Source organism: Catharus ustulatus, chromosome 22 (assembly GCF_009819885.2).
Source record: "Catharus ustulatus isolate bCatUst1 chromosome 22, bCatUst1.pri.v2, whole genome shotgun sequence".
NCBI lineage: Eukaryota > Metazoa > Chordata > Aves > Passeriformes > Turdidae > Catharus > Catharus ustulatus.
In genome coordinates, this window is record NC_046242.1 from 4074624 (window position 1) to 4093325 (window position 18702).

Here is an 18702-nt window from a genome sequence, read left to right on the forward strand (position 1 = left end):
GCTGTAGGAGCAGAGGGAAAGGCCAAGGGGAGCTCTGGGTCTTGTCCACAGTCCCGTGGCAGGTCCTGCCTGAGCTGGTGCTTGGCTGAGGCCCAGACCTGCCCTCTGGGGAGGAGCAAAGCAAAGGGAAGATGCAGAATGGCTCGGGCTGCTGAAGCCCGGCATGGAGAGGACATGGTGTGGGAGGAGCAGCAGCCCAACCCATGCCTAGAAAGCAGCCCTGAAGCTGCAGAGCCTTGCAGGCTCAGATGGGACAAACTCCTCTTGAGCTGCACAGGAGCCCACAGCACTGGAGTGCTCTGGAGTATTGGGAAGCAGCATGTGCCTGCCCTGGGGAAGGGGTGTGAGGTATCCTCAGCCCACAGCTGGTTGGCAAGGTAATGCCACCTTGCTGCCCCCCTGTAGCCCCCAGGGGCCCTCCTGTGCTGCCCTGCAGCCTGGACAAGGTCTGTGAGTCTGTCTGTGCTGCAGCAGCCATGAGCGCTGTCCCTCCCTCTCCTGAACTCTGGCAGGGGGTTGTTACCCCTGTGCTGGAGCACAGCCCTGTCCTGGGTCAAGCAGCACGTCATCCCAGGCCATTTCAGTCACCCAAGCCCCTGGCCCAGGAGGCCAGATACTTCTTTGGGACATGTGGCTTCTCCTAGCCCGCTCCAGCTGGCTCTGGAGCAGGGCAGACACTGGAAAGGCCAAGAGGCTCATGTCATCAGGAGAAGGACAGGTTCAGTCCTTGCCTCCCCCACAAGCTTCATCAGGCCCCACTGCCCACCATGCTGACCCCAAGGACGTGCCTGCCTGCCCCTCCGCGGGTGGAAGGGACTGGTTGCCACCAGCCTGCCTTGCACTGCAGGGTGCATGCTTGGCTGGCAGCATGTCCTGGTGACAAGGATCTGCTGGGGAGGGAAAAGCCCTGTGTAGAATTTTTTCCCTTGGGAAGGCAGGAGGAGGAGGAAAAGGATCGTGTTTCTTTGCCCAGCTTGATCTCAGGAGAAATGTCCTCTGGGAAGGGTCTTCATTGCAGACCAGAAATGCTGCTTCCTTCCAATGCTCAGCTGCTCTCCGGGTGCTTCAGCTGGGGAGAGCAGCAGAGGGGCAGAGGCCCCTGCAGGGAGGTGCTTTGCTGTCCCCTTGTCCTTGGCTCTGGCCCAGCACAACTGGTTTTTCTCTGAGGAGGCTGTGGGCAGGCAGAGGGAGTCGGGAAAGGTGGTTCTCTTGCAGAGTGATGAAGGCCTTGGAGGTCTGGAGGCTCTGAGCAGGATGGCAGGAAGGGGACAGACTGGAGGGGTATGGACCTCCTTTTCCAGTGTCTGGGCAACGAAGCCACCAAGCCCTTGGCATCAGAGGTCTTTGCTGGGGACAATTGTCCCTTCTCTATGCTGGTGGCTCGTGGGAGGGTGGTGACTCTCTCCTGGTTCCTGTCGCCACCCCATGAGAGCTTCTTGTGCCCTGCTGAGCACTACGGGGAGCAGCAGCGCCTGCAGGGTGCTCAGCAGCTGACGAGCCTCGCGGGTAGAGGGGGTTTGGGAGAAACGTGTTGTTTTAAGGGCATTTTTGTACAAAGCAACTGTTCTTTGGTCTCCGGCGAAGCCTCTCGGAGGACGCTTTATTGTTTACATTGACTCCTGTACAATATCCCAGCCATCGCTGCCCCGTCCCGGCCGTACTGTAACGTGTGAGCCTTGCACAGACGGACTGCGTGTGTGAAACTGGTTCTACACTGCGTTCTGTTGCACTCGGTGGTGTGTGTGTGTGGGTGCTGCGTGTGTGAGTGTGTGTCCGGTCTGCTTGAGGAGTTGTGACCTGTACAAATCTCTCCCCTCTCGGCCCTTTCCTGGGGGCACGGTCCCAGCGGGTGGCAGGAGGTGACAACGCTTCTCTGGGTCACTTGGATGTTTAATCGGAGCAGGGATTAGCTCCGTGTCCCTCTGCCAGCAAAGGGCTGGTGGAAGGGATCCCGCCCCACCTCCGGCTGCTCCGGGGACCTCCTGGGAGGAGCGAGCTGGGAATCGGTGGCCGAAGGGGCGCTGCACCTGCCGGGGGCTGCAGGAGCCTGGCAGCTCTGGCAGGAGGAAGCCATACTCACCGCAGGGCCCTGCTCCCCGCCTTAACCCGGTCCTGGCTCCACACAAACCCCACACTGCTCCCCAAGGGAGGGCCCCGAGCCCGTGGTGGGGGGCAGCGGCAGGCGCTGGCCTGGCACAGGAGGGTCCGGGCTGCTGCAGGGCTCGGTGCCTGTGCTGCGGTGCTGCCAGAGGTGCGAACAGCCCGCCCGCGCTGCAGACATCTCTGTTGGCACGAGAGAAGGTGCCAGTGCCTTTTAATTTCCTTTATGGAGATGTGACGTCCGTGCGCTGGTTTGTAGGGATTGTCCAGGGCCGAGCAGCTGGCGGTGGGGTTGCGAATCAGGGAGGAGAGCGATTCTGTCTGCCCCTCCTGGATCTTCCTTGGTGGCTGGGATTGTCCCCTTCCCCCCTAAAGACTTTATGACCGATGTGCTCAGCTGTTTTTAAATGTGAACTTGTGCACTGATGTGCAGATTCAATGTTCTTGTTACCGAATGAATAAAAGTTTTATTTTGAAGATGACAAAGGTGTGTAGCTTCCTGTTTGGGATCGGGGCTGGCGGTGAAGGATCTCTGCTGTTCTCAGAACATGGGGTGGCAGTGGGGATCTGGAAATCCAGAGGGGGTTGTTCCCTCTCGTGGGTGGCCCCATCCTATCCCAAGTGATGGAGCAGTACTTCCGAGCAAGAGGTGCTTCCAGATCTCGCTGCAGTTGCAGGGAAGATTCCAGCGGTCGTGTATTTAAAATGTCAGGATGCTGCAGGTGCCCTGGCACTGCTGCAGACACAGGAGCTGTGAGGAGAGTCCTGGGTTTAAGCTCCAAGGGGAATGTGAGGTTTTAGCTGAACACTGGAGAACCTGTCCCAGGTTTTGGTTTTGCTCCGTTGTGGAAGAAAGGCAGTGCAAGGGTCTCTGTGGCCTTGCTGTGAGCAAGAGACTTGAGGAGAAAGCCAAGATTCCCTGGGCTGAGCCTCACCATCCATGGAGCTTCCCACCAGACCAGAACTGAGCCGACACCAGGGTGTGAGGCCAGGGTGGCAGGGCTGTCACTGCAGTGCTGTCACTGTGGGTCTGGCAGTGTCTCTGGGGTGCCCCATCCCTTCCTGCTCCCCCCAGCACCATCTGGGAAAGGTTCCCCAGGGCCTTTCCTTGCTGGGGATGTATCTTGGAGTTAAGGACACACGACACGGCGCTTGCTCCATCCCCAAACACGGAATGAGCCAGGACCGTGGTGGGACAGGGCGAGCAAGGGGTGCCTCTGCAGCCCCCTCCCTCCCTGTCACCCCTTGGCTGGGCAAACAAGGATGTCACCTCTTCCCTGCCTTTTTGCCAGCTGCCCCCTCCTGCCCGCTCAGCCAATGCTCATCCAGCTCCACACGGTGCCCTTGTAGGGTCCAGGGCTTTGCTGCCTTTCCAGGAACCGCTGCTCCCCTCCCTCTGGTCCCCGAGCCCTACAATCCCTTAATCCCTTGGACCGGGGCATCCCTGCAGGGCTGGACTTCACTAAATCCCAAATCTGTTTTCTGGATGTGCCTGTGACCATCCTGCAGGGCTGGGGCTGAGGTGGGCTTGCAGACCCCTTTCTCCTGGTGGGGTGGAGGACCCTGTGGGATGCTGTGAGTGTTGGGAGCCTCAGGGGCAGCCCATGGCCACGGTCCCTGTGGGGCTGGGCTGGCCCCGGGCTGTGGGGGGACCCATCTCAGGCTCACAGCCCCGTGCAGAAGTGACCCCCGGGGTGATGCCCCGCCCCTCGGTTTCTCCCAATACTTCAGAAAGGCTCAGGGGGCTTTTCCTGCCCCCATCTCCCAGCCCGAGCGGCTCCCACGCCCCGCGCCGAGGGGCTCCGGGCACCCTTGGGACCCCCCCGCTTTTGGGGTGGGAGCGGGGGTGCGGCCGTGCCGGAGCTGCCCCCGACCCCGCGGGCAGAGCGGGGGGCCGGGCAGGGTGCGGGGGCAGGCGGGGCCGGGCCGGGCCCCCCCTCCCCTCCCCTCCGGTGCCCGCCGCGGGGGGGCTGTGCCGGCCCCGGCGCCCGGCTCGGCTCAGCTGTTCTCTGCGGCAGCGGCACCGCGCGGGGCCGAGCCGAGCCCAGCCGAGCCGAGCCCAGCGGGGCCGGGCGGAGCGGAGCCGAGCGGGGCCGGGCCGGGCCGGGGGGAGCGGAGCGGGGCTGAGCGCGGCCGGAGCGGGCGGAGCGGAGCCGAGCGGGGCGCAGCGCGGAGCCGGGCGCGCCCGGGCGCGGAGGAGCCGCCGAGCGCAGGTGGGAGCCGGGCGCGGGGCGGGGGCGGCGGGAGCGCGGTGGGGAGGGACGGGGGGACGCGGGGAGCGGGGCTGAGCCCCCCGGGCCCCGGCCCCTCGCCGCCCGCCGGCGGAGATGGCTATATTTGGACAGTGACCTCTGGTCGTTCCCGAGCAGTCGCTGCGGATTCAATTGTGGCAACGTAATGGCACGGCCGGGGAGCGGGGAGCGGGGTTGTCCTGCCTGTATCCTGCCTGTATCCTGCCTGCACCCTGCCCGTGTCTGCCTGCACCCCACCTGCACCCCACCTCTCTTTGCCAGCGCCCCATCCGACCCCGCTTGCGCCCTGCCTGCACCCCACCCAGCTCTCCTGCCCGCACCTGCACCCTGTTCAGCCCTGCCTGCACCTTGCCAGCGCCCCACCTGCTCCTACCAACCCCTCCTGCACCCTACACCTTGCCTGCACCCTGCTCAACTCTGCCTGCACCGCATCTGCCCCCACCTGCACCCCAGCCCCTGCCTGCGCCCTGCCCGCCCAGCCAGGCCGTCCCTTCCCTCTCTGCATGCTGGCACCCCGGGCTCTCTCCCACCGGCAATGGTTGAGGTGCTGCGAGAGCATCCCCACGGAGCCAAATCGCTCCTCCCCGGGGCTGGGGACCATGCTCGACACCGGGGGTGACACCAGCAGTGTCGTTGTCCAGCCCCGCTTGGTAGCCGGGCTCTGTGCTCCTTAGCGCTCAGCTCCAACCCGTTCAGCCAAGCCAGGGATGATGCTGAAGTGCCGTGAGGACTCCGGGGACACTCAGGGACTGGGCAGAGGTGGTTTGGCAGGACACTGCATGTGCCCTACACAGAATCCAGCGGCTGGGACATGGAGGAGCAGATCTGCTCCTGCCTCTGCCCACACCGGCTCTGAGGGCTGGGGACAGGGGTTCCTGGTGGTTTGGTGGCTGGATGTGGCTCCTTGACAATGGTTGTGTATCCAGAAGAGCACAGGGGATTTCCCGGTAGCCAGTGGCTCATGCGAGCTGCAGAGCCCCAATGGTTTTGTGGTCCTGAGTGTGTCGGTCTGCCCCTGGGGCAGGTCCCAGGAGCGGCACAGGCTGTGGGGAGGAGATGGGTGACTGTAGGCATCATGCCCAGCTGTGGCTGAGGGCTAGAGACCCCACTGGGGCCACGGAGGGGGCTCCACCACACCCCAGTGTGCCCGTGAGGCTGTGTGTCTGTGCCAGCACCAGCCCTTACCCAGGCGGGGGTGCAGAGTGGGTGGCAGGGATCCGTGCCATGGGACAGGGATCCATGGAGGGAGCCACCAGCAGGCAGCTCTGGAGGCACAGCCCTCCTCTCGGCTGTTGGGTCAAACCAGGCAACTCAGGCCACTGATGCAGCTGTGATCTGGTGCATGGCGCCTTTATGTCCACCCCAAAATCCTCTCTGTGGTGCTACTCTGCTGCAGCAGCTCATGTGCCCACCCCAGTGCCAGCCACGGGGCATAGCACAGAGTGGGGTGCAGCACAGCCACGGGGCATGGCACAGCTTTGGGGCATGGCACAGCTTTGGGGCACAGCACAGCTGTGTGTTATGACATGGCCAGTCCCTGCCCCTTGTGAAGTGGCTCTGGCCACCAGCTGGCAGTCCCCGGCACCTGCAGCACCCCCACATCCCTGCACAAGGGCTTCCCCTGCTCCCTGATGTGGGCTCAGGGCCACATCAGGCACCATCTCACATCCTCATCCCTCGCCACCTCAGTGTTCCCAGGCTTCCTGCTGTGCCCAGAGTAGGAGAAGTCTCTCGGAGAACGAGGCCTGAGGGGAGCAGAACCCCTGCAGCTGTGCCAGGGAGGGGAGGTGGTGGCCTGACCCTGTCCCCCCAGCCATGAGCCGCCGCGTGGTGCGCCAGAGCAAGTTCCGGCACGTGTTCGGGCAGCCGGTGAAGGCAGACCAGATGTACGAGGACATCCGTGTGTCCAAGGTGACATGTGACAGCTCCTTCTGCGCCGTCAACCCCAAGTTTGTGGCCATCATTGTGGAGTCTGGTGGTGGCGGGGCCTTCATTGTCCTGCCCCTTGCCAAGGTGAGTGGGGTGATGCTGGGGTTTGGCCACACTGCTGAGATATGTCGGGGGGAACACGGTGATGGGTTTTGCTTTCAGGGAGCTGCAGAAACCCCCAGCTTTGCCCCAACACCCCCTCCTCATGTGGGGGCTCAGGGCAGAATAACTGGATGATCCTCAGCACCCACCGAGGGTGACATCCCTGGGAGAACCGAGGTGATCTGGGAGACCCCCAGCTGCCTTGTCCCCAGCCCCAATTCCCTGGGGGCACGGCGTGCCCAGGGAGCAGCACCCAGTGGAGTGAGAGTCTGCCCTGCCAGCCCTGGCAGAGAGACTGGGAGAGGGTCCCCAGAGCCATCAGAGCAGACACAAAACAGCCTCTCCTGGCTCACATCATTCCCCTCTGTGTCCCTATGAGGCCTTGTGCCAGCTGAGCCCCATTTGCCCATGTGCCTCAGTTTCCCCCTTCAAGGCAGGTGCAAACCTCTGGCCACCACCCAAATCCCCTGCATGTCCCCATTTGTCCCACAACCCCACGTGGTGGCCAGGCTGGGCTTTGGGGGGTACCTGGCAGGGTCTCTCCTGGGGGCCTCACCCCAACCCTTCACCATTGCAGACAGGACGGGTGGACAAGAACCACCCGCTGGTCACGGGGCACACGGCGCCCGTGCTGGACATCGACTGGTGTCCCCACAACGACAACGTCATCGCCAGCGCCTCGGAGGACACCACCGTCATGGTGAGGGGCTGGGCCCTGTGCAGAGGGAGGGTGGAGGGTGCTGGGGGAGCGATGCAGAGCATCCCCCCCCTCCTTGCCGCCTGTGAAGTGTCACTGGCCTATTTTTAGCCCCAGTGCCATGCGTTCGCGCTGGCGGCGGCTGCTCGCTCCATGATGCAGCAGTTTGTGCTAAATATACCCTCCCTGGCGACTCAGCATGCAGGAAAAGCTGGGGGAGAGCTGCACCCCAGCCGTGCCCCCCTCCCTGTGCCCACCAGCACCCCAAATGCTGGGGATGCACCCCAGGATGGAGGCGCTTCTGGTGTCCCCTCACCACCCTCCCCGCAGGCTGAGCTGTGATTAATGATGAGGTTAATTGGCTCGGAGGCCCTGATCCGCTTAGTGCTCACACACGGGGTGATCCCCAATGCCCTGCTCTCCTTCCCCACCAGGTGTGGCAGATCCCCGACTATGTCCCCGTGCGCAACATCACGGAGCCCGTGGTGACACTGGAGGGACACTCCAAGCGGGTGAGCATCATCTCCTGGCACCCCACGGCCCGCAACGTCCTGCTCAGCGCAGGTAAGGGGGTCCCGGGTCACCCTCCCCAGGGTCACGGGAGATCCGTGGGGTGACAGCTCTGCCCCCTCGGTCCCTGCAGGCTGTGACAACCTGGTGATCCTCTGGAATGTGGGGACTGGGGAGATGCTACTGGCTCTGGATGACATGCACACCGACCTCATCTACAACGTGGGCTGGAACCGCAACGGCAGCCTCCTCGTCACCACCTGCAAGGACAAGAAGGTCCGTGTCATCGACCCCCGCAAGCAGCAGATCATAGCGGTGAGTGCCCTTGCTGTGTCCCCCCTGTCCCACCTCGGGGTGCCCCCAGTGCCTGCCTGACCCTACTAACCCCGCACCGCGCGTCTCTGTGTTTGATTTAACCCGCTAACGCCGGCGCAGGAGAAAACCAAACCGCACGACGGCACCCGCCCCATCCGCGCCATCTTCGTGGCCGATGGCAAGATCTTCACCACGGGCTTCAGCAGGATGAGCGAGCGGCAGCTGGGCCTCTGGGACCTGGTACGAGACAGCAGCTCCAGCCTGGCCAGCGCCAGTCTCACAGATCTCAGCCCAGCCAGGAACGCTCAGGGTGCCAGGGGAACTCTCTGGCAGTGTGTGTGCCCGGGGAGCATCATGGAATAGACTCGACGGCGGTTTGGGGGACAGATCCGGACCCCCTCCGTTTTCCCCCTTCCCATGCCCCGTGCTGACTGTCTCCCCCTCCCCCCAGGAGAGGTTTGCCCCCCACGAAGGGCTGAGGCCCGTGCGGGCCATCTTCACACGGGAAGGACACATCTTTACCACGGGCTTTACCAGAATGAGCCAGCGGGAGCTGGGCTTGTGGGACCCGGTAACGAGGCCGCATGGAGTGCTGCCCTGGGAACTTGGCCCCCCCAGACCCCCTGCCAACCCCCCTGCCCCAGGATGGGCTGTCTGCTGCATCCCCCTCCCAAAAGAGGCCAAGTTCCCAAGTGTGCCGTGCTGTGCTGGATGGGGAGGGGGTGGGAGGCAGGGGGAGTGCTGGGGAAGGGGGTTCAGCCAGGCTGGGGGTACCAGCCCTGCAGGTAAACAGGAGTGGGGTGGGGGCTGGTGGGGGCATGCCAAGCTGCCTGCCCGGGGGGTTGTGTGCCCCGGAGGGGACAAGCCCTGTCCCCCAGTGTGCCGTGGCTAATGTGTGTGACTAACCAGGGTGAGGGGTTTGGGGTCACTGCTCACACTCCTCCCCCACTGCTCCGGCCCCACAGAAAAACTTTGAGGAGCCCATTGCCCTGCAAGAGATGGACACGAGCAATGGGGTCCTGCTGCCTTTCTACGACGCCGATTCCAGCATCGTCTACCTCTGCGGGAAGGTAACCCCCCCTCCCCGGGGTGCACCCCCCATCCCACCCTGTCCCTGAGGGTGCCAGGGCTCCTGACCCCTGTCCCCACCCCTGCAGGGTGACAGCAGCATCCGGTACTTTGAGATCACGGACGAGGCGCCCTACGTGCACTACCTGAACACCTACAGCAGCAAGGAGCCCCAGCGGGGCATGGGCTTCATGCCCAAGCGTGGGCTGGATGTCAGCAAGTGTGAGATCGCCAGGTGAGAGCCAAGGGGGCTGTGGGGAGCCAGAGGGGCCAGGGGGTCAGCTGGGCCCTGACTGCCTGTGCCCCATGCAGGTTCTTCAAGCTGCACGAGCGCAAGTGCGAGCCCATTGTCATGACGGTGCCACGCAAGGTGAGCCTGGGGGTCCCAGGGGAGATGGGGGCCTGGGGGGGACACCCCACATCTCACCATGGTCCCTCTCCCTCCCGCAGTCAGACCTCTTCCAGGATGACCTTTACCCCGACACGCCAGGCCCCGAGCCGGCCCTGGAGGCTGATGAGTGGCTGTCGGGGAAGGACGCAGAGCCCATCCTCATCTCGCTGCGGGATGGGTACGTCCCCATCAAGAACCGGGAGCTGAAGGTGGTCAAGAAGAACATCCTGGACAGCAAACCCCCACCAGGCCCCCGACGCAGCCACTCCACCTGCGACTCTGACTTCTCTGTGAGTGTCTGGGGATAGGGACGTGGCAGCAGGGCTGTCCCCCTGCCCTGGGGTGGGGTGAGAGGGGCCAGACTCATGGGTGACCCTGTGTGTCCCCCCTCCCTGCAGCAGCCAGCCTTGGAGGAGGTGCTGGAGGAGATCCGTGCCCTGAAGGAGATGGTCCAAGCGCAGGAGAAACGCATCTGCGACCTGGAGAACAAACTCTGCCAGTTCACCAACGGCACGGACTAGCGTGGTGGCCACGACCACGGGCAGGGCCAGGACTGCCCCGGCCTCCCGGGGATTAAAGCCGAGTCCCCACCTTGGGCAGGAGCCCGGAGCCGTGTTCTTTCCCCAGGAGCCGAGGGGGCAGGGAGCTGCTGGCATCAGTTGCATCCTGCTCCTGCTTCAGCGCTCACAGGCTGGGGCTGCCGAGCATCCCTCCGCAGGGACCTGCACGCTGGGCACCAGCAGCCTCCCAGCACAGGGAGCTGCCGGCCCCCCCGGCCAGGATGTGCTTGTGTACGGTGCTACACCCCCACCCATCACCCCTCACCTCCCCCTGCCCCATCGGCCCCTCGGCGGGTGCTCCCAACCGGCTCTTTGCTCCTGGACCCCTTTAATAAAGGGCTCAGCCACCCGTGGCTGCGTGGCAGGTACCGGGGATGAGGGACCACCGTGCCAGGGGTGCTGCCTGCACCCCACTGCCTGCGGACCCCCGGCACAGGCAGAGGGAGGCCGAGAGAGACAAACATTAAAGAGCATTTATTGGTGTTGGCCGTGGTCGGAGCTGCTCAGGCTCCCCCGGCGCTGGCCCAGATGTTGCTGTGGGGTGCACGGCTGGGTGGAGGGAGGGGCACCAGCTATGAAAAGTCCCAGGGGAGCGAGCCCAGCCCCCCCCACCCCGCAGCCCCCGGCCCCCCGTGTGCAAAGGGGGAGCAGCCGGGGCAGGGGGCCGGGGTTAGCACCATTTGACGTAAGGTTTCTCTCGGGGTCAGTGCCCGGGACGAGGGGGTGCAGCGCTGCCAAGGGGGGGCATCCGAGCAGGGTGGAGGGGTGCGAGCAGGGGTAAGGGGGGTGACACCGGGCTGCCCTTCTCAGGCACCCCTTCAGCTGCCCCAGCAGTCCCCGTGCCATGGGGGGCGGCTGTGCAGCCCCTCGCCGGCTGTGGGGTACAGCAGGGCTGAGCCCCCACCCCTGCTGGCAGGCAGAGCAGCTCCCGGGTAAGTGCACTTGGTAGCGCCTGGGCAGGGGGGGAAGAGGGAGCTGGGCAGAGCCCCCCGGCTCTGGGGGCACCCCGGGACCCCATGCAAATGGAAGCCCACCCATCCGGGGCAGGATGTGCCCCCCACCACCTTCCTGGGGTGAGGGGCCGAGCAGCACCCCAAAGGGTGGCTGGGGTAGTAGGGCTGTCCTGGAGAAGGGGTACAGTCCGTGGAGTTGCCCTCCCTGCTCCCTGCCACCCCAACCCTGTGCTGCTCTGGGGTGCCCCCACCTCACCCCAACACTGCCCCAGCTCTGGGGATGCTCTCCAAGGGCCAGACCCTGCTCCCCCCTTCCCCATTTGCCCTCCGCAGTTCTTGGACCAGCTCCCCCCACACCGCTCCCCCTCTGCGCCCCTAGACACAGCGCCAGCCGTGTCCCCATCCCCACTGGGGTGAGCGAGGGGCTCAGTGCGGGTACGGGGTCACTTCTCCGTCAGCGAGAGCTGCAGGATCCGCTGCAGATCCTCCTCCTCCTGGCGTGTCCGGCGCTCCGCTTCCTCCTGCTCCCGTGCTGACAGCGCCATGGCCAGGCGCAGCTGCTCGGCGTAGCTGGGGAACAGCGCGCTGGGCCCCCGGCCACCCCCCGGCGCCGGGGCCACGGGGGGACGCGGGGATGCCGTGTGCTGGGGAGTCCTGGGGGCAGTAGGTAGGGGCTCAGTGGGGTCCTCGTGGCTCCGTGGCACCCACACCCACTCCCCCCAGGGGGGCTGCCCAGACCTTACCAACCTGTCTCCCCGGCGGCCCTCGTGCGACATGGGGTGGGTGCCCGGCTTGCTGTTGGTCAGCGCTTCCCAAATGGTCACCTGTGGCCGGGGATAGAGGGGTGCTTGGAAGGTGGCACCCCAAAAATCAGCCCCTCCAGCATGAACTCTGACCCCCAATCGTGGGATGCAGGGATGGGGAGAGGTGGGGCGAGTGGGGATCCCAGCTGGATTGGCAGTGGGGTCCCTCAGCCAGGGGAAGAGGTGAGGGGGTGGCAGTGCCCACCTGGTCATACTCACTGCCCGCTTCCAGCAGGCTCTGCTGGATGGCAAACTGCAGCAGGTCATCCTCATCCTCCCTCAGGGCGTCCTGGTGGGTGCCCACCACGCTGTACCCCCGGGGCACCTCGAACAGCGCCGGGTCCATCTCACACGCCCGGCACGAGGCTGTGGGGAGACCAGAGCTGGCCTGGCTGAACACCCTGTGGGTCCCCCTCCTCCTCCACCATGCCAGTCGTGTGTCCCTTACCCTGCTGTGACCCCTGGCCCCGCTGGGACCCCTTCCCACCTCACCATGCCCCCCCCACATACTGAGGGAGCTGGAGCTGCTGACGCTGGAGGAGTCGCTGCTGGGTGAGGGGGCCTCGCTGCTGGGGCTGTGCCGCAGGGAGCTGACTGGCTCGTCACACCCATTGAGGTTCCCGAAGGTTATTCGGGCATTGAGGATATGGAAGATAGGGATTTCTGCAGGAAAAGGGAAAAAAAGCAAGGAGGGAAGCTGGCTGTGCCAGCCAGGTCAGCAGCAGAGCCCAATCCGTACCAATCTTGACGGGGAAGCCGGGCGGGAGGCGCAGGGTGATGAAGTCCCGCAGCTTGGCGAAGAGCGCGTTGCTTATTGCCATGAGGTCGATGATGGGGGCAACCTGCTCGCAGAGGGACAGGGGGTGGTCCTCACACAGCCACAGCTTCGCCTTGAACCTGCCAGGGACAGGCGTTGGGCTGGGGACCCGCACCTGTCCCCACCCCCGAGCTCTGCAGCAGGGGAGGTGGGGACACAGGGAGCCCCTGTCTGCTGCTCCCCCTCTCACTTCTGTGTCTTGGTGGTCAGCTCCATGGGCCGTCCCATGTCCCGGTTGCCCAGCTCGAAGTTGGGGTTGAAGTACTCCTCAGGGGTGATGGCAGTGGGGTTGGCGTGGCTCAGTGTCTGCGTGATCAGCGTCTGCACGGGGGGACAGCCCCGTGGGGTGAGAGGGGAGGTCTGACTGCAGGGCCACCCCCTCCGACCCCTGAGACACTCACCCCATTGTTGGGCCCCACGTGCTGCTCAGCGATGCCCAGGAAGGATTGCAGGGGGGTCTTACAGCCTGTGGGAGAGGAGGGGGTGAGGGCAGAGCCGGGGGAGCCCTGCCCACCCAGCCCGTGCTGGCTCCACCTTTGCTCTTGCCCTTGTGCTGGTCTGAGAGGTGCTCGGTCCGTGTCCGTGTGATCAGCTCCACGTTAGAAGCACCATAGACCTGGACAAGGAGGGGGCAGAGGTGAGCACCTCACAGCTGCAACCAACCACACCCCCTGGGCAGCCAAACTCCCTGCCCCTCACCTTGGCCTCATACCCATTCACCATTTCCGTCTTCTCGCTCCTCCATCCCAGGATCCCGGATTTGTTCCTGGGGTGACACGGTACCATGAGCTCGCTCGGACAGCCCGGGGTGCCAGCACCCCCGGGGGTGGGCTCGGTGCCACCCCAGCCCACCTCTCGAAGGCGATGTTCTTGGTGTCGAGCTGGGTGGTGACGACGGGGGCCGTCAGCCGCCCCATCACCTGCTCCTCGGTGGGCTGCACAGCAGCCAGCAGCACCTCCTGGTCGTGGCCAGCCAGGGCCAGCGTCTCTGAGTACACCACCCGCCTGTCGTGGTCAATCTCCATCACCACCGCACTGCTGTCTGCAGGGAATGGGGTCAGGACAACCACGGTCCCCACCGTGTCACCCAGCACCACTCCCCAGAGAGGGGGACACGCCAGTGTCACCTCACCTTGTCCCCGGAAGACAAAGCTGCGGTTGCCCCGCTGCCAGGTCATATGGTCAAAGCCCAGCAGTGTGGTGTCCACCCGCAGGTTCTGGCCACTCTTCCACACCTTGTAGGTGTCGCTGGGGCAAATCTTGGACACCAGGGGCACTGGGGAGAGATGCCAATAGCCCAGCCAGGGATGGGGCCACCTGCACCCTCAGAGGGGCTACCAGCACTGAGTTGGGTGGGGGACACGCCTGGGGAATGCGATGCCTTGGCAGGATGGGGGTCTGCAAGCTTGGGGTGTTGTGGGGCAAGGGGAAAGGTGATCCCTGAGCTAGGGATGGATGCTGGGGCTGGGGGACTCTGCTGGGAAATTCCCACCCCCCCCCTTAGCCACGCTGTGCCCCGAGCTCACCCCAGCTGGTGAACTCCCACTTCATCTCCACGTAGAAGTCCTGGGCCTGTGGAGAGCACAGAGGGGTCAGGGGAGCCCCGTGGCCACAGCCAGCCCCCACAGCCCCTGCCGAGGGAGGCACCTTGCGCAGCTTCTCCAGCAGCACGGGGATCCCGGCCAGGCGCTTGATGGCTCTCTGGTAGTCGCGGTAGCGCAGCACCAGCTGCACCAGCTCCAGGTCACGGGTGCTCACAGCCTCCTGCAGGACTGTGGGGCAAAGGGGCAGTGTCCAGGGCCGTGGCACAGTGTGGCACACATGGCATTGCAGAGTTGGACACTGCACAGGAGCCACAGGCACAGAGCACCATGTCAGCAGTGCCTTGGCGAGCGGCAGCACCAGGGTGAGACGATCATGCCTGTGCCATGCCCGTGTTCATGTCCACATCTGTGTCCATGCTCACACCCACACCCATCTCCATGTGCCAGGGCAGCTTGCAGGAGACAGGAGGGCAGCAGCCACCGGCTCACCTGTCCATCCGCTGCGGTTCTCCTTGCCCACGTCAGCGCCATGCTTCAGCAGCACCCTGGCACACTCGAGGTGGCCCAGCGTGGTGGCCAGGTGCAGGGGAGTGCGTCCTCGGGGGTCCAGCTGCTCGATGTCGGCCTGCCAGGAAGGAATGAGGCTGTGAGAGTACTGGGGTGGCCAGACCTTGCTCTCCAGTGCTCTCCCACAGATGTGCAGCTCCCAGACACAGAAAGCAGCCAACATTTGACAGTATTTGGGAGAGCATTCCCACCCCTGACCTCCTGCAAGAGAGGCACCTCAGAAGCCTCTCCTTGCTGTCACTGCCAGGCCCATGGAGACGGCATGGAGAGCGTGGTGGTGGCTGCCAACACCCAACACACCTTGTCCCAGCCAGGCTGGGCTGCACCCACCAGGCAGCCACAGAGCAGGGGCACAGCATGGAACTGGGGAGGCACAGATGCCCCTGGCACAATGCACGGAGTTCTGCACATCTCAACGCAGCTGCAAGCTCCAGAAAAGCCCCCACCTCTGGGATCTGGGGGGGTTGTACCCAGTTGCCAGGCAGCAGCTGCCAGCAGCCCCCCTGTGCCAGGGCCGGGAGCGCGGCGGGCGCCGTGGGCTGCGGCGGGCGCACGTGTTCCCCTGCCTGAGCCGGGGGCGGGTGGCTGCGGGAGCGGAGCGCCTGCTCCAAGGATCCCCGGGGCCCTGGGGAGCCGTCGCTGGGGCTGCCGTTGTTTGTGCCAAACCCGGAGCCTGGCACGCAGCCAGCCCTGAGGAATCCCTCGTGCGGTGGCGGGTGGGCACCCCTGGGCCCTGCTCCCCCTGTGGGAAGCAGCGTCACACCCGTGCCCAGCTGGGGACACGGCTCAGGGGAGGTGGGGCACCCTCTGTGCCCCCAGCACCCAGTTGGGGTAGAAGCTTTATGCCCAGAGAGGGGCACTTAGATGCTGCCAGGGCAGGAGGCAGTGGAGCAGTCCCCAAATAATTGGTTTTGGGGAGGCCACTCTCAGGAGGACAAACCTGGGGTGCAGGACCCAAAGGTGCCAGGTGGGATGGGGCAGTCAGAGGTGTTTGGGTGTGGGTAGAGGTGGAGCATGGGCTGCCTGGTGCCCAGAGCCTCACCTGCAGCACATCCCTGCTTGCTCTGTGCATGTCCTGCATTCCTGCTGCCCCAGGGACGTTCCCATCCCTGCCCAGGCTGTGAGCATCCCCAGGGACTCATCATGTAGGGGACCCCCCAGTTTGCCCACAGCATCAGAGCTAAACAGTCCCCAGTTCCCTGGGAGTCGATGTGCTGCTCCAATGCTCTCCAGGCGACTGCTGCTTCTTAATTGCACTAATGAAACGACTCTAATTAAGGCAATCACCCCCTAGCTAGGGGTGGGGACTTCATGCTCAGTGGGGCTCCCCAGCTGCAACCCTGCCCCAGCTGAGGGTCCCCAGTGTGGGGACATGGTGCTGGAGCCACCCCAGGGGACACGGCGTGACCCAGATTTTGCCAGCAAGAGCTCAGTCCTGAGCCCTGGTGTTGGCTTGGCTCTGGCTTGAGGACCACAGCATAGACAAGTGCTGCCCATCCTGGGGCTGTGACACCCACCGGGGATGGGGACAGGGACAGGGGTGGCTTTGGGGTGGCAGCGGTGCAGTGCAGAGCTGCGGCTCAGCCGCTCCTCCTGTGCCAGCCTGGCACGTGGCACAGCACATCCCTCCACTGGGGCTGTCCCTGGGTTGGAGAACCCCAGCTCCTGTTCCTGGGTGGTAACAGGGGACTTGAGCCAGCACGGGAAGATGGTGCCAGGCACTGCTGTCCCTGGGCAGCCCCGGGTCCCTGTCACGCCTGAGGGGGCAGGCTGCAGTGAGGGGTGTCCAGGCACAACAGGCTCCATGTCACTGCCTGCCACATCCTCCTGATGCCCCTGTCAAGGGGACCCACTGACCCTTGCTCCCCTGTGGAGGCAGGTGTGGATGGGAGCTCATGGTGACAATTTGGGGGTGACAGACACAGAGCCCTTATGAGGACATGGAGAGGAACAATGCTCTCAGCTGCCCCAGTGCTCCCCAACCCCAAACACCTGCACTCAGGAGGGGCAGCACCTGGAGCCACTGTCCTGTGGGGGTCCCCAAGGCAGAGGGAGGGCAGAGCCCTGGGCAGGGGGCCACCTGGCCTCCAGCATTTCACACAGCACCAGCCCCAACCCCTTACTGGGGGATGCTCTGGCAGGGATAAGGGCTGAGCCGTGTCCCTGGATGCCCTGGACAGAGCAGGGAGCCTGGGCTTGGCCCTCATCTCCTTTCCCCAAGCCCTCACCTGCCCCAGAGTCTGGCCTGCAGCACCCATGGGCCCCCCCTCCTGCACCACTGGGGTGCACACATGGCTGGCTTTGCTCTCACCCACCAAATGCCAGCGGGGGCCAGGGTAGAGCCCCTCTGTTTCCCAGGCTGGAGGGTTGGAGCCTCTCTGCAGGCGAACGGGTCAGGGCCCCCCCGCAGCCCCTCCACCTCCCCGCGTCTGCCGAGCTCAGCTTTGATCTCCGCCGCGCTGGGCTCCTGGGAAAACTGACCCCAAATCAGCACGAAAATAAAAACACTGGCCATGGGGTGGGAGACCGGGGCGATGCTGGCGCAGCCTCCGGCCGGACCCCACAATGGAGACGGGTGTGGCGGGAGCCATCGCCTGCATCCCGGCGGGAGCTTCGCGGCACAATGACCCCCGTTTCATGCACCACCAGGTCCATCCAGCATGGCCCTCCGTGCCTTGGGGTTTGGGGACCCGAGCCGGGAGACTGGGGATGCTCAGCACAGCTTCCCCGTCAGCCTCCCTCCAGTGCCTGCGGTTTTCTGCGTCTTCGGGGTTGGGTTTTAATTACCTGAATTGCAACGCCACGGGGGAGAGGGAGGCTGGGAACCCGCCGGGGAAGAACCCACACCCCGCTCCATCACCGGGCTGCTGGGAGGTTCCCAGGCTGAGGCACAAAGTGGGTCCCCTCACCCTGAGAAGAACCCCTGTGAGGCTGGGGGGCTGCACCCCGGCAGCGTCAGGGCCCTTGTCCCCCCGCCCCCGGAGGGGCTCAGCCTGAGAGTGGCGAGCTGAAGGCTGCACCCCCAGGGGGGTGGCAATACCCTGAGCAGCGGGGTGCGGGCCGGGGGTCTGCAGAGGCCTAGCTGGGAGCTGGGGACACGTGCGGAGGGAGGGATGCTCGGGGCTGCGTGTGCCGGAGGATGCAGGGGACCCGCGGGTGGTACCCAGCGCTCCGCGGCAGCCCCGGGGGCAGCGGGGACAGTCCCGGGGTGCAGCTGGGGACACACACCGCACCCCCAGAGCCCCGCCAGCGCAGAGAGCGACCCCATCCTTATCACCCCCTTCATCTCCATCCTCATCCTCACCCCGGCCCCAAGCATTGCATCAGCCCGACTCGAGCGGAGCCGGGCCGGGCCGTGCCGTGCCGGGAGTGTCCCCGCGCCGCCCCACCTGCTTGGCGCTGAGCTCCCGGTCCAGGTCACGGGCGCGGTTGTGCCAGACGAGGTAGTGCAGCGGGTACCTGCCCTCCGGCCCCTTCCTGCCCGAGCAAGACGCGAGCATCCTCCGTGCATGCTGGAGCGGCGCGGCGGGCGCGGCGCGGGGCGGCGCGGGGCGGGGGGGCGCGGGGCGGGGCGGGCCGCCACCTCCCGCCCGGTGCTTCCCCGGCCCCCCCGCACCGCCCGGCCTCATGGGACTTGTAGTTGCCCTGCCCGGCATCACCCCCTTCTTCTTCTTCATGCTCACCCTCCTCTTTCCTCGCCCCCTTCCCGCACCGCTCAGCCCATCACCGCGGCCTCCGATCCCGCGGGGGGGGCGGTCTGCAAAGGGACACCCCATTTGCAATCAGCATCCTCCCCAAATTCCCCCCTTTCCCAGGCTGGTCTTCCCCCTCCCAGCTGACCTCCGCTCCCCCAGCGGGGCAGCGGGCCCGAGCTCACGGTGGGGCAGGGGTGAAGGTGGCAGGTGGGGACCAGGTGGGGGCTGAGGGGGGACCCCCACTCCCGCCCCCGCAGCACCAGGCACGGGCCCCCAGCCCCGTTTCCTTTTCCGCCTGCGTCTCTCCCGGGCGGGCGTCGCGTTTTCCGGCTGCCGCCCGAGAACAATGCAAGGCTGGGCCTCTGCGGCCGCCCCGGCCTCTGCCGGCGCCGCGCTCCT

General features: G+C 65.3%; 2 protein-coding genes across 6 annotated transcripts; one reads left to right on the top strand and one right to left on the bottom strand.

The window, feature by feature from the left end:
• Window positions 1–4259: 4259 nt before the first annotated feature.
• Window positions 4260–10277, top strand: CORO6 (coronin 6). 4 transcript variants are annotated; one of them, XM_033078261.1, is made up of 12 exons: window positions 4260–4313; window positions 6042–6365; window positions 6961–7083; window positions 7515–7644; window positions 7724–7905; window positions 8026–8145; window positions 8357–8476; window positions 8871–8975; window positions 9063–9208; window positions 9286–9343; window positions 9424–9654; window positions 9763–10277. In XM_033078261.1, the coding sequence occupies exons 2-12, from the start codon at window positions 6168–6170 to the stop codon at window positions 9883–9885; spliced, it is 1536 nt and encodes a 511-aa protein (XP_032934152.1). In that variant the 5' UTR covers window positions 4260–4313; window positions 6042–6167; the 3' UTR covers window positions 9886–10277. The 4 variants fall into 4 exon arrangements, with proteins under 4 accessions (XP_032934152.1, XP_032934149.1, XP_032934151.1 ...); XM_033078258.1 differs by lacking the exon at window positions 8357–8476; XM_033078260.1 differs by lacking the exon at window positions 8357–8476 and having other exon boundaries at window positions 9766–10277.
• Window positions 10278–10379: 102 nt separating this feature from the next.
• ANKRD13B (ankyrin repeat domain 13B) lies at window positions 10380–18509 on the bottom strand. 2 transcript variants are annotated; one of them, XM_042779901.1, is made up of 15 exons: window positions 17998–18509; window positions 14531–14666; window positions 14145–14269; window positions 14024–14069; window positions 13630–13773; window positions 13350–13539; window positions 13197–13263; window positions 13032–13113; window positions 12899–12963; window positions 12688–12818; window positions 12420–12577; window positions 12191–12343; window positions 11886–12046; window positions 11621–11701; window positions 10380–11531 (listed from the first exon to the last, which is right to left on the bottom strand). In XM_042779901.1, exons 1-15 carry the CDS (start codon window positions 18382–18384, stop codon window positions 11304–11306), a joined length of 2154 nt encoding a protein of 717 aa, XP_042635835.1. In that variant the 5' UTR covers window positions 18385–18509; the 3' UTR covers window positions 10380–11303. The 2 variants fall into 2 exon arrangements, with proteins under 2 accessions (XP_042635835.1, XP_032934148.2); XM_033078257.2 differs by having other exon boundaries at window positions 11625–11701; window positions 17998–18152.
• Window positions 18510–18702: the final 193 nt, after the last annotated feature.

Excerpts from the sequence above, each read along its gene's own strand:
- CORO6 (XM_033078261.1), top strand. The coding sequence starts at position 6,168 with ATGAGCCGCCGCGTGGTGCGCCAGAGCAAGTTCCGGCACGTGTTCGGG. Across the intron at positions 8,477-8,870 it reads AGCTGGGCTTGTGGGACCCG|AAAAACTTTGAGGAGCCCAT; the intron begins GTAACGAGGCCG and ends CCGGCCCCACAG. Across the intron at positions 9,344-9,423 it reads TCATGACGGTGCCACGCAAG|TCAGACCTCTTCCAGGATGA; the intron begins GTGAGCCTGGGG and ends TCCCTCCCGCAG.
- ANKRD13B (XM_042779901.1), bottom strand. The coding sequence starts at position 18,384 with ATGGGGTGTCCCTTTGCAGACCGCCCCCCCCGCGGGATCGGAGGCCGC. Across the intron at positions 12,047-12,190 it reads CAGCAGCTCCAGCTCCCTCA|CCTCGTGCCGGGCGTGTGAG; the intron begins GTATGTGGGGGG and ends GTCTCCCCACAG. Across the intron at positions 11,532-11,620 it reads GCCGCCGGGGAGACAGGTTG|GACTCCCCAGCACACGGCAT; the intron begins GTAAGGTCTGGG and ends TACTGCCCCCAG.